This window comes from Carassius carassius, chromosome 11 (assembly GCF_963082965.1).
Source record: "Carassius carassius chromosome 11, fCarCar2.1, whole genome shotgun sequence".
Lineage (NCBI taxonomy): Eukaryota > Metazoa > Chordata > Actinopteri > Cypriniformes > Cyprinidae > Carassius > Carassius carassius.
Window position 1 is genome coordinate 31,173,363 of NC_081765.1, and position 17,261 is coordinate 31,190,623.

Below are 17,261 nucleotides of genomic sequence, written 5' to 3' on the forward strand. Positions count from 1 at the left end.
TAAACTTATAGTCATTCTACATTCTGGCACTGGACTAAAAATACATTCATCATTGCTTCCAACATGAAGTCAAAACATGACCGAATATCGCATTTTGCGTAAAATTTAAAATGGACTTTTCAATACCGACCAGATACAATACTGATTTTGGTGGAAATTCAATAATAATAAAAAATAAATAGTTTATCGTGTTTTGGAACCAAACACTTCATATGTTCTTTAAATAACAAGTAAGCTGTGAATACTGTGCAAGAACTATGGTAGATTCTCATTAGGGCGAGTAGCATCAAGTGCTATAAAGTCTTTAAAATATCAGTGAATTTTATGACCTCCTGTGTAAAATCTATTCAGTGCTAACTCCAATTTCATTGTGATTCAGCTAGTTTGTTTGTTTCAAAAGTCGAAAAAAGTCAGTGGTCACCGTTGATTACAATTTAATTGTTCTGCATTGTATGGATTCAAACGGACGGCGAGGAAACGCTCTGTCTACATTCTTCAGTTCTGTAGCTCAGTTTCATTCCACTTTAACAGGTTTGTCTTCTCATAACCAATCATTTTCAGGAAAAGGACTGAAATATCAATTTCTCCATAGCCTGCTCTTCCTAACTGAGATGAAAGCAACAGGTGAACCTGTTCTTCAGTTCTTCAGCCAGTGTGAGCAGCTGTAGGTCTGTTTTGGGTTTATGTCCGCCCACTTCCACTCCTGGTCCTATTAATAACAGCAGCAGGAGGAACGTGTCCCATCTGAGGCAAATTAACTCACTCAGTAGAGTGCACTGTCATACAAGTTCAAGTAGTTCACCTTTTGGCTAGTTTTTACAAAGACACACAGCATTACCTACATGCATCTATTCATAAACTTTATTATATATGAGGTAACAATAATCAGGAGTCTCTAATATGCTCGCTTTTGGAACAATAGTTATAGTGTGTATATAAACACAATTTTTCTTAATAAGAAAATTTTTCTTATATATATATATATATATATATATATATATATATATATAAATATATATATATATATATATATATATAAATATATATATATATTTATTTTTTATTTTTTGCTGATCCTTACATGTATTACTGTAATAATAATATCTTCCTAATCATCCAGAAGGAGGAGGCGGGAACCGGCGGACAATCAAATGAAACTTTACTAACAAAATAAACACAAAACAGCGCATCAGCCCCTCACAATTACCTTTATATATTTTACACCTTTATTATGTTATATTTTATTATACCTTTATATATTATTTATAGATTTTAAAATCATAAAAATATTTTATGTAATATATATATATATATATATTTTATTTAAAATATAACATTTTATAATCTATCTATTTATATAGCACATAAATATGTACAATTTAATACAAAGTAATAATTAATGTAATTTGATATATTAGTACAATTATTTATTTAACATTTTATATGTATTTTTAATACGTTTTATATATTTACATTATTATATATTTGTATACTTTTTACATATATTTTATACATTTAAATATAAATGATAGATTACATGTATTGCATATAATCTCATCATCAGTCTGCTTGCTGAATCGACATTATCTTTACAGATTAATGCAGTAAAATCATAACAACATGCAAATGATTGATGATGAAAGTTCCATTCAAATCCATTTGTGATATATTGTGCAGTTCTAGTTTGGAACAACGAGAGGTTGAGTAAACAGTGACAGAATATTTATTTCTGTGTGAACTATCCTTTAATTGCTTCATTGAAGAGTCAGTTATGCAGCCAGTTATTCTGAACATGTTTGCATTATGGATAGAGTGATGAATTATGAATAGCTTTATGAGAGGAAGGGCAGAGAGAGAGAGAGAGAGAGAGAGAGAGAGAGAAAGCGGGTTTATAGACGCTGTCTCTCGCCGTCGCCGCACAGTACGACAAATAAAATCAGAATCAAGTCAGAGCTGACATCTCTCTAACTTCACCTTGTCTGCTCCAGGAAAAATGTAGAATAGCTCTCAGAGCGCTGCTGCGTTTTGTACTCGTGATACCAAATAAGTAAATAAAAAAACTGTGACACTGCATCTATTTGATGAAGCTGTGAAAAACAAAGCTTCTCTGCTCGACAACATGCTGTCAACAACTCAAGAGTGTTTTATGGAAACACCAAGACAGAATAATGGATGCACTGACTTGTCAATCATAAAAGATGTACTGTTTCACACTGACCATCAATTATTCAGTCAAAGCAGATAGTTTACCTTCTTCAGGAAGCGCACACCGTAAGTAAATATGTACAGGTAAAAGGTGAACCTCCACCTGTGAAGAAAACACACAGAACAGGACAATCAGAAACATTTCATTTTGCATTATTACTGCACCAAAAGCTAACTTTAACACAGAAGCATCACAAGAAAAGCCATGAGGCCTGGTTTCATGCAGAGATGGGGGAGGTGACCACAGCGATCAGGTTAACCACACTCTTCACGCTCAAGTAGTTCAAAATTGATTAGGAATTCATTGTGCAAGATGTCCTGCTATTGTATACCGTGACAACATTTCACAGCACATCCTTCAGAATAAAGGCGAAAGTGAAGATAGGACGCTGGCTTGGGCTGATATAACATCTCATTCGGTCTGTTCCAGATAAATGCTGTTCTTCTGAACCCGAACAAATTCTACTCCGCTGTTTTCAACATCATAATAATAATAATAATAATAATTATGAGTGTATTGGAGTATATTTGCTTTACATTCAAATTTGTTTTGAGCAGGAAATCAGCATATTAGAATGATTTCTGAAGGATCATGTGACACTGAAGATTGATGATGCTGAAAATTCAGCTTTGATCACAGAAATAAATTACATTTTATAATATATTCAAACAGAAAGCAGTTATTTTAAATAGTAAAAAAAATAGTTTTTATTGTAATTTAAGTCAAATAAATGCAGGCTTGGTGAGAAAATAATTAATTAAAACATTAAAAAAATTACTGTTCAAACACATTTGACTGGTAGTGTATATCAATATTATTAAACTGTATGTTAAATTATAACTATTGGTAAGAATATGAAGTTTTACGTCTCAAAAATGGAAAGAATTGAGGACGATACAACAAAACTTATGTGACTGCATAGAATGATTTCTGAAGGATCATGTGACACTGAAGACTGGAGTAATGATGCTTTGCATCACAGGAATAAATTATATTTTTACAAAATATATTCTAATAATTATTTAACAATACTACTGTATTTACTGTATTTTTTCAAAAACTCAACATTAGTGTACCTTCGGAAATGGAATTACAACTAGGGTTTCTTACAGTACATTTTCTTGCCACATCTCACTTATAATTAGTTCAGAACAGCCAAGCACCCAGTATTAATCAAACAGACATTATACTGCCATTATCTGATTAACTTCAATATTCCTGTAGTTAAGATGAATCATGCTTCTGTCCCTTGACTGACCCCAACTATCAAAAAACTTGCAATTCAATTCATCTTAAAACTAGCCAAAATGTAATTGTTTGATTTTAAGAACATTTTATACACATTGGCTTGATGTTGAGAGTAAAATCTGGGTCTTGAAGCAACACAGCACTGCTCTAAAACACTCTGCACCATTTTTTCAGCATGTCATCTTTATGAGTCACCCTAAACCAGTTGTTCCACCACAACCAAACACACACACACACACACACACACACTCATCGGGCTTTCCAGTGCTGATTCATGTAACCTTTTCCCTTATTCTTTTGTTTTTTTTTCCCCATCCATCGACTTCTATCTGTCTGAAAACACTAGAGGAGTGTTTCTTAAACTTCAGACCAAGAACCACCTTCAATTAAATCCGACTTGCCATTGCAGATCTGAGGAATAGCCTTAAAGCCCATGTGCACAACAAAAATAACACTTGATGTGTTGAAATCCAGTTTAAACACACTAATACTTCATAATACATGTATTTTTGAAATTGGAGCAAAGACGCTCAAAACTGAGTGCTGAATTCAGTGTTGAGTCTAAATAAGCCCACTCTTTAAACTGTTTGGCTGATTGTCTCAGTTTTGTTCTCTTGTCTTTTTTTGCATGAGAAATGGTGATTTATGTAATTCAAAGCAAAAACTACTGAAGCTCAAACATTAGAGCACTATGCTAACAATGGTGAGATCCTGAGTCAGATTTCCAGGAAATGCATGAAGTGATTAAATGCACACCGTCACTGAATGTCAATAGATGAAAGCATTTGTCAAATGCACAAACATCACAAATTTCCAGTATCGTGCTGCGTAACATCCGTTGGACATCTATTGTTTGGAAATCACTGCTATTAGGAAAGATGACAAGGCCATTAAAACTCATGATTATTTACTGGGATTTCTAAATGGTCTAAAATGCCTGTTTTATGCATTGCATTGACTGTTCTCTACACTCTCAGAAAAAAAGGTACAAAAGCTGTCACTGGGGTGGTACCTTTTTTATAAACTACACTTTTGTACCTTATTTACCCTAAAAGGTGCATATTAGTACTTAAATGGTATTTATTATTTGTTATTCATTGTTTATTATGGTATTTATTAGTAAGTTTTGAAAGGATTCCAGCACAGTGACAGCATGTGTACCTTTTTTCTGAGAGTGCACAGATCCCACTCTCTTGGATGCTGTGATTGGTCGATAATGTTAGATACCTGCACGCTATTGGTCAAACTGCTTTTCAGGTATTACATTTCGCAAATATGAAAACAAAGCTAAAACCTGGACATTTTAGGCTATTTAGAAATCTCAACCAGGACATGTGTGGACAAAAAGAAGACATACCCTACTCGTCTTGAAGAAGGCGGTTGCTAACAAGTGTTCAAAAGGGAATACAGAGGGACCATGAAACATCATCACACTGAACAGATAAACTCATTGTGTTAATAATCACACTCTTGAAGATTATCTTGATGAACAAAACATGTCAGAATCATAAACTTTTCTTGGTCACAGTTCATATTTTCGGCAATAATCCAAAAGTCCATGGAAAAATCATACCATTTGTTTGATTCGAGTCTAGAACTGATTGCATCAGTTTCCGCGAACTGGTTCTTTCGGACAGTTCGATTCAATAAACCGGCTGAAGAAAACGGTTCACCGGTTCTTTTGTGCTCGACGTAATGACGTCATTGGCGATGATTGCCCTTGATTCAAGCCTTCGGTTTACCCGCATTCATAACACTAGCACAGAATCAGTTCAGAATCAATCACCAAAAGAATCAGTTCGGTTCAGACGCTCTGTGTGTCAGTCTGCTTCACGCTGAATCACACATGCGCAGTATCATCAACTCCTCGGTTCTCGAATCGGACGCATCTGACAGAAACGGTTCTTGACTCGAGAACGAGTCAATCTTTCGTTTGTTATCTGGCTCGGCGTTTATCTTCAGTTCTCTCTTCACAGCAGTTCAGTCAGTGTACTGTTTGAGTAAATGAATTACTCCGGGATATTGGTTTGTTTGAACTCAGTGGGAGTGTCAGCCACAATAAAAAAGTTAACAGCTTAAGTCATTTGTGGATTAATGCATATTGGAGACGGGAACCATTTCAAACGATTCGGTTCGATTTGGTGAACTGGTTCATTGAGTGATTCGTTTGTAAACCGGATATCACTAAACTGCTGTGTTTTGAACTCTCTCTCACAACAGACCTGGAAGAGAAGACAATGCTGAATAAAGTCATATTTTTTTTTGCTATTTTTGGACCAAAATGTATTTTCGATGCTTCAAAAAATTCTAACTGACCCTCTGATGTCACATGGACTACTTTGATGATGTTTTTCTTATCTTTCTGGACAATGGAGGGACTGAGAGCTCTCGGACTAAATCTAAAATATCTTAAACTGTGTTCTGAAGATGAGCGGAGGTCTTACTGGTTTGGAACGACATGAGGGTGAGTTATTAATGACATAATTTTGATTTTTGGATGAACTAACCCTTTAAGGGAATCACAATCCTTATTTTATTTTTAATAATGAATTAATGAGTTTGATGAATTTGAATACCTAATTGATTGGTGCATTTTATATATATATATATATATATATATATATATATATATATATATATACATATATATATATATATATATATATATATACATATATATATATATATATATATATATATATATAAAATAAAGTTATAGAAATAAATATAGGTAAATATTTCTACTAATATTTAAATTATATTAAGCATTTAAAATAAAAATATACATACAAAAAATATAAAACACGAAAGTGTCGAAAAACAAGTCTTGGTTATTTTTATTTAGTATTTTACTTCTTGCATTAAACATTTTGAATCTACTTTGCTGTACATTCAAATGGTTGAAAGGATATTTCCATAAGGCTGAAATAATATAAGGATAATACAAGCTCTAGCACTCGGTCCTAATTGGAGGAAAGCAATGCATTTTTCAGTGTGTTTCTCAGGTCATTATTTGAGAAGCTTTGGACGTCTTGCTTTCAGCTGCTGTACTGAAAGCACCAGACAGAAAATCTGGGCCGCTGGGCTTCAGCTGAAGACTGACCTCGAAAGACCTTCCAGAAAGAGCGGATACACCTATTCTCTCCGAGTCTCCTCCTCATAGAGAGAGATGCTCTGTTCTCTGATCACTGATGTTGTCTGACAGGCCTCTGATGCCATTCTGGAGGACTGAGACGGACCATGAAGCAAAGGAAACACCAGATCTTGTTCACTGCACCTTTCACAGATGCTTCTTCATAATCAACGGCTGAGAGAAAAAAAGATACTGTTGGGCTAATGAAGGCTTTTGAGCACAGTTAGGCCTTTGTTAAACTGCAATTGGGGAAATAATCAACTGAGGCAGTTTCTGCTGTTCGGGGTCCCAGCAATTAAACATGCTGCAACATTGAGCTTTATTCTTGATCCAGAGTAAAAACAAACGAGCAGGAGTCATTTACTTATTTAGAGGTCAATGCAGATGCCTGATAACAGGTTAGTTAAACACGAGTCGGGGTGGATAGGAAAAGAGAGAGAAATAAGCATTTGAGCAGATTTTAAAAAAATCCAATCCAACAACAACAACAACAATTATTATTATTATTTGTAGGTCTGCACTAATTATATATCAATAGGACTATATAATATAATAACACTAATAAACTACGATCCCATGAAGCACAGCAAATGACAATTGAATAAAAAACATTTATCATCATTATTAGTAGTATTATATAGTCATATTGATATATAATTAGTGCAGCCCTACAAATAATAATAATAATAATTATTAATAATACTTAATAAAAATATTTTTAAATGTTTAAATAAAAACATGAGCGTTATATTAATAATAATAAAACCCGAATTCCGGAAAAGTTGGGACGTTTTTTAAATTTTACTAAAATGAAAACTAAAGGAATTTCAAATCACATGAGCCAATATTTTATTCACAATAGAACATAGATAACGTAGCAAATGTTTAAACTGAGAAATTTTACACTTTTATCCACTTAATTAGCTCATTTAAAATTTAATGCCTGCTACAGGTCTCAAAAAAGTTGGCAACAAATGGCTAAAAAAGCAAGCAGTTTTGAAAAGATTCAGCTGGGAGAACATCTAGTGATTAATTAAGTTAATTGATATCAGGTCTGTAACATGATTAGCTATAAAAGCTTTGTCTTAGAGAAGCAGAGTCTCTCAGAAGTAAAGATGGGCAGAGGCTCTCCAATCTGTGAAAGACTGCGTAAAAAATTGTGGAAAACTTTAAAAACAATGTTCCTCAACGTCAAATTGCAAAGGCTTTGCAAATCTCATCATCTACAGTGCATAACATCATCAAAAGATTCAGAGAAACTGGAGAAATCTCTGTGCGTAAGGGACAAGGCCGGAGACCTTTATTGGATGCCCGTGGTCTTCGGGCTCTCAGACGACACTGCATCACTCATCGGCATGATTGTGTCAATGACATTACTAAATGGGCCCAGGAATACTTTCAGAAACCACTGTCGGTAAACACAATCCGCCGTGCCATCAGCAGATGCCAACTAAAGCTCTATCATGCAAAAAGGAAGCCATATGTGAACATGGTCCAGAAGCGCCGTCGTGTCCTGTGGGCCAAGGCTCATTTAAAATGGACTATTTCAAAGTGGAATAGTGTTTTATGGTCAGACGAGTCCAAATTTGACATTCTTGTTGGAAATCACGGACGCCGTGTCCTCCGGGCTAAAGAGGAGGGAGACCTTCCAGCATGTTATCAGCATTCAGTTCAAAAGCCAGCATCTCTGATGGTATGGGGGTGCATAAGTGCATACGGTATGGGCAGCTTGCATGTTTTGGAAGGCTCTGTGAATGCTGAAAGGTATATAAAGGTTTTAGAGCAACATATGCTTCCCTCCAAACAACGTCTATTTCAGGGAAGGCCTTGTTTATTTCAGCAGGACAATGCAAAACCACATACTGCAGCTATAACAACAGCATGGCTTCGTCGTAGAAGAGTCCGGGTGCTAACCTGGCCTTGCCTGCAGTCCAGATCTTTCACCTATAGAGAACATTTGGCGCATCATTAAACGAAAAATACGTCAAAGACGACCATGAACTCTTCAGCAGCTGGAAATCTATATAAGGCAAGAATGGGACCAAATTCCAACAGCAAAACTCCAGCGACTCATAGCCTCAATGCCCAGACGTCTTCAAACTGTTTTGAAAAGAAAAGGAGATGCTACACCATGGTAAACATGCCCCGTCCCAACTATTTTGAGACCTGTAGCAGAAATCAAAATTGAAATGAGCTCATTTTGTGCATAAAATTGTAAACTTTCTCAGTTTAAACATTTGCTATGTTATCTATGTTCTATTGTGAATAAAATATTGGCTCATGTGATTTGAAAGTCTTTTAGTTTTCATTTTATTAAAATTTAAAAAACGTCCCAACTTTTCCGGAATTCGGGTTGTAGCTATATTAATAAATAATATATACATGATAATAATTCTAATATAAAAATATATAAATTATAAATGCTTCTCATTACAGGTTTGGTGACTGGTTGTATAAACTGCTTAGACTAGTCTTACAAGTTAGTCATCTAATTTTTTTCTTTAAGACTGGTCTTAACTTTAGTCAGTTATATAAAAGCATATATTGGAGGAATTGTAACTAGTATTCTAATATGAACAAAGCCTAATTCTGTCAGTTTTGTATTTAAGCTGACATTTTCACACCAAAATTTCTGTTGCATTTGTCCTGGTTTCTGTTTGTTTTTTTGGCACAAGAAGAAGAAACATTGGCTCATGTACAGCACAGACTCTTGTTAGTGGTGTAACCTTGGCTGACTTTACGCAACAGGGGTTTTTTTTATCGTCTTTCTCACTTTGCGAGGGAAGAATCACAGCTCATAGAGAGAGTGGATTATTCCACACCCACAGAGAACAAGGAATAGTTTCAGTCTCCATAGAAACACTGTTTGACTTGAACGTTTCCACTGATTGTGTGGTCAGTTTTATGTGTTTCAGTTCAGTATTTTGTCAGTGAGCTGTATGAAATCTACCAGATGCCCCACAGATGCATTTTTTAAGGGTCTTGTGTTGGTTGATGCTAAGCCTGAGATGACCGGATCATGCTGCACTTCCAGTCTCATCAAAAGATGGGAATTTCAGGAAATATAAGAATGTCGCTTTCTGGTTTTGATGTAGTCTACATTGAACTGCAGACCACCTGGATTGAGGACTACATACTAGTGTATCTTTGCGTCTCTGGTGCATCCCAGTGTGTTTGTACTAACCATTCAGCATCCAAAACCTAAACTGTCTGTTAGTGTAGTAACAATACTAAACTATAGTAATAATATAAAACTATAGTACAGAAAGCAAAAGACTGGTTTTCCATCTAAATATTAAGACAGTATTGTAATTGTACAGTTGTACAATACAATACAACTGTAAAATTACAATATCAAGAGTAAGAAAAACTTTGACAGTGGTTTTTATAATTGGTTTAATTTGATACATAATCACAGAAAAAATTAAATAATTTTAATTCATATTTTATAATTAATAGTAATAATAATAGAAATTATTCTATGACTTACATAATCAGTAAAAAAAAATTGAAGACATTTTAAATTGCAAATTAAGATAACTATATAATAATAATTAATATCTAATAATAATTATACATTTTTATAATTTTTTATCATTACTTTTATTATTATTATTATATAGTTATCTTAATATATATATATCTTAAAAAAAAATTATTATTTTTTTTTTTTGCCAAATTGTGCAGCCATACAAACAAGCACAGAAAACCTGAAGAAAAAAAAAAAACCTTATTTATTTATTTTTTTAAATCACTTCACCTAAAAATAATATTTTTTATCTGAAATACGGCAATCTGATTCTTTTCCCAAATTGTGCAGCCTTAGTGCACACTGCACAGTAAGTTTTCAAAGGCCACCAAAAAGGCTCTCCAAACTGAAAATCAAATCAAATCTATGCTGTGACATGATACTGCATAGGACTGGTACTGGTGAAATATTCCTCTGAAATCATGTTGAAGTAAGACTGTGGAAAGCATGATAAAGATAAAGCAGCGGAGGACAAGCATAGAGATGCTGTGGACAGGATGAGCAAAGACAGGCAACAACATGGAGAGATAAGAGAGAGATAGCTTGAGAGGTAAAGAAAGCCAAACCAGAATAGACTGTGGCTTACTTGCTCTGATGCCGCCTAACTAGTCAACACTGGTAGACAATAACACACCTATGTAGTGCAGACACACTTCCCTCAGCCAGAAACCCACAGCGAACCACACAAACCAGATGAGATCGGACAAAAAAGATCACCTCAGGTTAACGTGAAATCAAAATCCCCAGTATACACAGTATTGTTCAAAAGTTTGGGGTTGGAATAATTTTTTTTTTTTTACAAATTAATAGTTCTATTCAATAAAGATGCATTAAATTGATCGAAAGTGACAGTAAAGCCATTTATAACTATTGAATATAATTATATTATTTTTTTCTGTTTCAAATAAACGCTGTACTTCTTAACTTTCTAGTCATCGAAGAATCATGAAAAAAAGTTTCCACGAAATATAACTGTTTTTGATAATATTGAACATTTCTTGAGTAGCAAATCAGCATATGAGAATCATTTCTGAGTTTTGATCATTGGAAGAAATTACATTTGAAAACATATTCACATATAAAACAATTATTTTAACTTGCATTTCTTTTTAATGAAATAAACACACCCTTGACGACCCCAAACTCTTGAACAGTATTGTTTTTAATAAATGCTCCTTATGGTGAATGATTCATCATTGCACATTATTCCAAAGAAAAACAAATATCTCCATAATACTTTATCAAAATATAATAACTTGCATCTATTATATGACGTTCCTTACCTTTCAACCCCTCCCCTTTCAACCACATGATTCGTTTTAATATGTAACATCCACTTTTCAGCATCCAATCAATTTCCGATGGATAAAATTAAATCATTCTACTCTACTGTTTCACAAAGGAATACATTATATCAGGAAAGTAAACTTTTTAATGCATTTAAAATGCCCATACTGTTTGACTGAAATCAGAGTCCTGATAACAATAACAAATCAGGCCCTGACAAAATCAAGCAGATTCTCACATGCTCTCGCAGAAGCGTGCCAGTGTGCTGGGTTTCTCCTGGTTGCGTCGTTGTCTGAACCAGCGTTGGATGGTCCTCACGTCCCAGTCCAGCTGCTTGGACAGACCCTCTAACCTCTTCTCATCAGGGTGCTGAAAGACACAGCAGACAGAAGCGTGTCACTGCAGAGATCCATCGCAGATAGAGCACAAACAAAACGCCTGCATGTGGATTTAACAGCTTGAAAAAATTCACTCCATACACATTTAAAACCATTGTCTTTAAAAAGCCATCTGCACTTACAGAACGAGCCAGCGAGACTCATGCATGCTGCGCAGCATGCTGTGATGTATTGAGTAGTGGGGTTTCCATTGTGAATGAACAAATCTTTCAACTGAACAAAGCATTCTTAGAAACTTCCTCGGACTCATTCCTGATTCCCTGCTTTCTAGACATGTTTCATTGATTTTTCAAGCCTATTTAACCTCTCGTACTGAAGAAAATGCAAACAGAACGAACGAGGCATTTCATTGATGAATGAGGATCTGCCATCCCACCATCAATGACCGAACAAAAGTTGGTATACATTCATTTAGTTCACGTGCAATTTTATTCAAGGAGCGTTAGGAAAACAAAACTAGAGTTCGGCACAAAAACAGGTGTGCAAACTGCATAATGCACAATTTAGGAATCTGTATAAATGGCTAATGATTATACACAATTAGAATGACGTCAATTGCGAGCATAATAGTTCAATAATTATTCGAGACTATGCGTAAAAAACTGGTACAAAAGCTTTCACTGGGTCAGAATCTTTTTAAAAGGTGCATCTTTATACCTTATTTACCCTAAAAGGGGGCATATAAGCATGGGCGTCAGTTTGGTTTGAAATGTGGTGGGGACAGAGACGCATTCAGAAGTGCATTTTCAGAAGTGCTGGGTACAATGATGCATTTTTTTTTCTCTTTCGCGCAGGTCATGTTTTGAAAGACGTCCTGTATCTTATTAATGTAAATAAATAAAAATGTATACAAAAATGTGATGATGTCCGACTCGTTTTATGAAGAAGAAAGCCGTACAAAGCATTAGACATATGATATATGACCCACTAATCTGCTTCATATCATCATATAAGTACCATGTTGACAATATGACATGGCCATGACGTGGTTTAATGTACCTAAACAATGATTACCAAATTTCTCTTTCATGTTGCTTTGTTATAACCACTGAAAACGGGGAAAAAAATCTAACCCAGAATCGGGCTTCGCTCTACATTATCCCGCTTATTACATGGCTACCCACCAAATAAATCAATAATTTGACACAAAATATTGATTTAAAAAAGAGTTTATTGATTTAAACACGATTGTATTGCTTCCGCTAAAGAAAATAGTTCCGTCTCTACGATTAGAATCCTGCCGTGTCCATAGCAACGCTCTGTTTTTCATGGCAACGGTGTTATTATCAAGAAATAACAGACTTCATTCTACAGTGGAATTCAACCAAGCCATGTAATAATTTGATTTAATTCCCAGTACAATTTACCATATCTACACACAACACAACTTAAGCACTACAAATTTTATCAAGATTGAAAAAGCAAAAATAGTGTAGCACAGATGAACACTATTGACTATCACACCATGATCTGACTGCTCTCAATTCACAACAACATGCATTCATCCAATCTACATCAGGCATTTTGACTAAAACTTAATCCATTCCTCATCATCATCATCATCATCATCATCATCATCATCACAACTATTCCAGAATTCAGCAATAGATTCAAGCAATAATTAAACAAGATACTGACTACTCAACAATCATCTCCCCCAATACTTGCTGTATGAACGCAAACCGTAACTAGCTAATTAAGTTGGTGGCTAAGGAAGTCTAACGTAACATTAATTGCAAGAGAAGAATTAAAACAGCCGATCCCTTGTGTGCAAATGCACAAGACCTAGCCATAATACCAGCAAATCTTAATAAACATAAGTTATCGCGTCTTACCTTTGTGTCAATGGTCTGCAGACCCATGCTGTGTGTACAACAACATCCATTTGTTCTACAGGTTATCACTTTGATATGTTATAGTCCATGGCACTAGGATGCAACCTTGTGATATTGTATGAAGGCTAAATGACTTGCTCGTCTATGATACATTCGCCAGAAATTCTGGCCAATCCCAGCAAAGACTAGGTAGCCTCGTTCCCGCTCGTTCACTGTCCATTCCAAACTGTCAACTCATTTGAAAAACATTCTTTAAAAAAAAGAAGCGCGATAGAAAATAATAACAGTGACACGATGACTCCCCCTCCCCCTCCCCCAACCTAGAACGTATCCCAATGTTACAGTTGTTGCAGTTTTAATGAACAGAAAAGCGTGTAGCCAGCGCAGCAGCAGAACGGCTAAATTGAACTCGAGGTTTAAAAAAAAAAAAAAAAAAGTGGTGGGTACAAAATGACTTATGACAAAATCTGACGTCCCCCCCGAAATCGACGCCTATGCATATAAGTACCTTAAAGGTATATTTTAGTTACTAAGAAGTACATATTAGAAATTAAATGGTGTGTATATATATATATATATATATGTGTGTGTGTGTGTGTGTGTAGCTTTTGAAAAGGTTCTGCCCCAGTGACAGCTTTAGTACCTTTTTTTTTCTGAGAGTGCAGCAATATTGAAGGACATTACTGAAAAATCATAATTTATTTATTTGGCTAATGGATTTTGTTTATAGCTTGATAAAATAAAGGGTTGGGGGGGGGTCTTCTCTGTTGACATTTGTGAAGAAATGCTAAAAAGACCTGTTGTAGATATGTTGAATTAATAATAATGCAGAATAATTGGCTGGTTACGACTCAACAGAACAATGCTGTTGACTGAATGTGCTGAGTGAATGATTCATTAACTTACAGAAAGAGTCATTTGGTAAAAGAATCAAAAGATTCAGTCAGTGGGTTGAATCAAAATCCCCACTACTAGTCATGTATAAGGCACAGAATATATGTTTGAGATTTTACACTTCATTTTACATATACTTTTTATACATGGTTTACAATAAGGTCCCAATGTTAATAATATATAATGTAATATTAATGCTAGTTATACAAACTAACAATAAGCAGTACACAAATTATTGTATTTAGTAATTTAGTTAATAAAAATGCAACTATTCGCTGTTAGTTAATGTTAGCGCAAGTCCATGAAATAATATTAAGAGAAACTTTTTTTTTGCCCTTTTTTATTGGTAGATAAAACTTCAATGTCAGCTTATTATGATTAATACAATATCTGATTTAGATTTTTTTCAATTCTTTTTTAAAGTGGGGTAATATATGGCCATTACGGCAAAATAAATCTCCTTAGGTTAATACAACGCCAGAACAATCGTTTTTTCTGAAGAAATGCTGAGAATAGAAAATGCCTTTTCTCTCAATGAACATCTACTGTTTTTATAATAAAAAATAACAACCCCAAAACTGATGTCTATCAGTAATGGGTTTCATCCAAACTCAATCAGTTTCCAATTAGACAGCTAGATGAGTTTCGCCCTGAGGTCTCTCTTTGTCTCTACATCGCTCTTTTTCAGGCTGGAATTGTCTTTTTATTCCTAACGTGTGCCTGGATGTCGTGCATTTGAGAATCTGAACATTCGTCAAGGAAACTGAATAAAAATAGTGCCGGTGCGTCAGCGCACATGAGCTCTGATAAAGCCACAGACGTCAAAGAGCCACGCCATCGCTCCGAGACTGCGATCAGCTGAACTGTTTCTGCTGAAAAATGACCAGATGAAATGATGTAAATGTATTTGTGTGGGTGTGATGGTATGGGTATCTGAGTGTGGTTTGTGTGTATGGAGAATTGTATGTATTTATTAAAATCTGAAAAAAATTATGCATCAAAAGTTTGTTTCTAATTACCCAGAGCTGCAGTTATCTCCACACACACACAAAAAAAAATACTTCATAAAAGGCAGTGGCATTATGTAAACACATTATCATTTAGAGGGTTAAAATCCTGAAAATGAATACATTTTTTGGTAGTTATGAATATAAGTGATATTGGTCAAAAAAAAAAAAAAAAAAAAGTGAGCGCAAGCAAGACAAATATTTTGAGGAACATTTTTGACAGTCAATTTAATCCTATAAGGACATTTAACTTATATTGATGCACAAGGGAAAATAATAATAATTCAGAAAATAAGCAATAATTTAACTGAGAAATACTTGAACGTGTTGTCTTGATTTAATGTGTTAATATTTAGATTAATATTTAACTGTTAAATGCACATATGTGACTCTGGAGCACAAAACCAGTCTTAAGTCGCTGGAGTATATTTGTAGCAACAGTCAAAAAAAACATTGTATGGGTCAAAATCATTGATTTTTGTTTTATGCCAAAAATCATAAGGATATTAAATAAAGATATATTTAGTAAATTTCCTACTGTAAATATATCAAAACTTAATATTTGATTAGTAATATGCATGGCTAAGAACTTCATTCGGACAACTTCAAAGGTGATTTTCTTAATATTTCGATTTTTTGTGTGCAAATTTTCAAATATTGTCCGATCCTAACAAACCACACATCAGTGGAAAGCTTATTTATTCAGATTTCAGATGATGTATAAATATCAGTTACTGGTTTTGTGGTCCAGGGTCACATATCTATTCAGTACAGCAGAAACGGGCTTACTGAATATTTTTGTGATGACCCTATTTTACCAAACTGCTGTTCCTGCCCTTTTATAATAGCAGTAAACCACTCAGAACTGTGTTGTAGTGATTTTCTAAGCCTTCTGAAGCAATAAATCCTCCTGAACTGTTGTATGAAACATGGTCTGTACCTTGGTGATGGCAGTGAAGACTTTCTCCAGAATGGCGTTGGGCTGAGCCTTCAGCGGCCCGTTGGCTTGGATCTTCAGACCTAGTGCACATGGCCTCGCAATGAACCTAAAACAACCAATAACAAAGAACGCTTTATAAGATTTATATCTTGTAATACCAATGCCTGCTAACTTAATTCTGAAGGTCTGACAGGCTGCATTAAAAATCAATATTCAAAGGTAAAACCTCAACGTGCAGCTAAAGAAATCTTGCAAAATCTTCACAGACAAGCATTTTATCTTTTGCGCAGGTCTGATAAACGTGTGCATTAGGAAATAAACAGCGACTGCAGTACAGTAGGTATTGTCATGCTAATGTGATTCTATCTAGTTGATCTGATAACGAGAACGTTAAAAAGAAGAAACATTTCACGAGTCACTGCTACTACAGTATGCAGAACATTTTCATATCCTCATCTTAATCTAAATATTAAACTCACTATGCCCTGTTTAGTTTTCTTTTATCACAATATCAATTATGTGAATGAATCATATTATTTTCTTTGCACGGTTTACATTTTTCCCTAACTTCTGAAATGATGCCTGACAATTTTGTAAGTATTTCAAATAAAACACAGCAAATGCGAATTTGAGAACCAGTTCACTGATCACTGATGATAAGAAATGTTTCAGCATATTAGAATGATTTCTGAAGGATCATGTGACACTGAAGACTAAATTACAAGTAAAAATATATTACAATAGAAAACCAGCTATTTTAAGATGTAATAATATTTTACAATAT

The 17,261-nt window shown here is 34.5% G+C and overlaps 1 protein-coding gene across 1 annotated transcript in view; it reads right to left on the reverse strand.

Annotated features, from left to right (window-relative positions):
• Nucleotides 1-17,261, reverse strand: part of cers6 (ceramide synthase 6) — a 39,188-nt gene that overhangs the window by 17,427 nt on the left and 4,500 nt on the right. The window contains exons 2-4 of the mRNA XM_059562536.1: nt 16,478-16,583; nt 11,642-11,772; nt 2,251-2,308 (exon numbers count right to left, since the gene is read on the reverse strand). Of these exons, the coding sequence (XP_059418519.1) occupies nt 2,251-2,308; nt 11,642-11,772; nt 16,478-16,583 (295 nt within the window). The remainder of the gene's footprint in view (nt 1-2,250; nt 2,309-11,641; nt 11,773-16,477; nt 16,584-17,261) is intronic.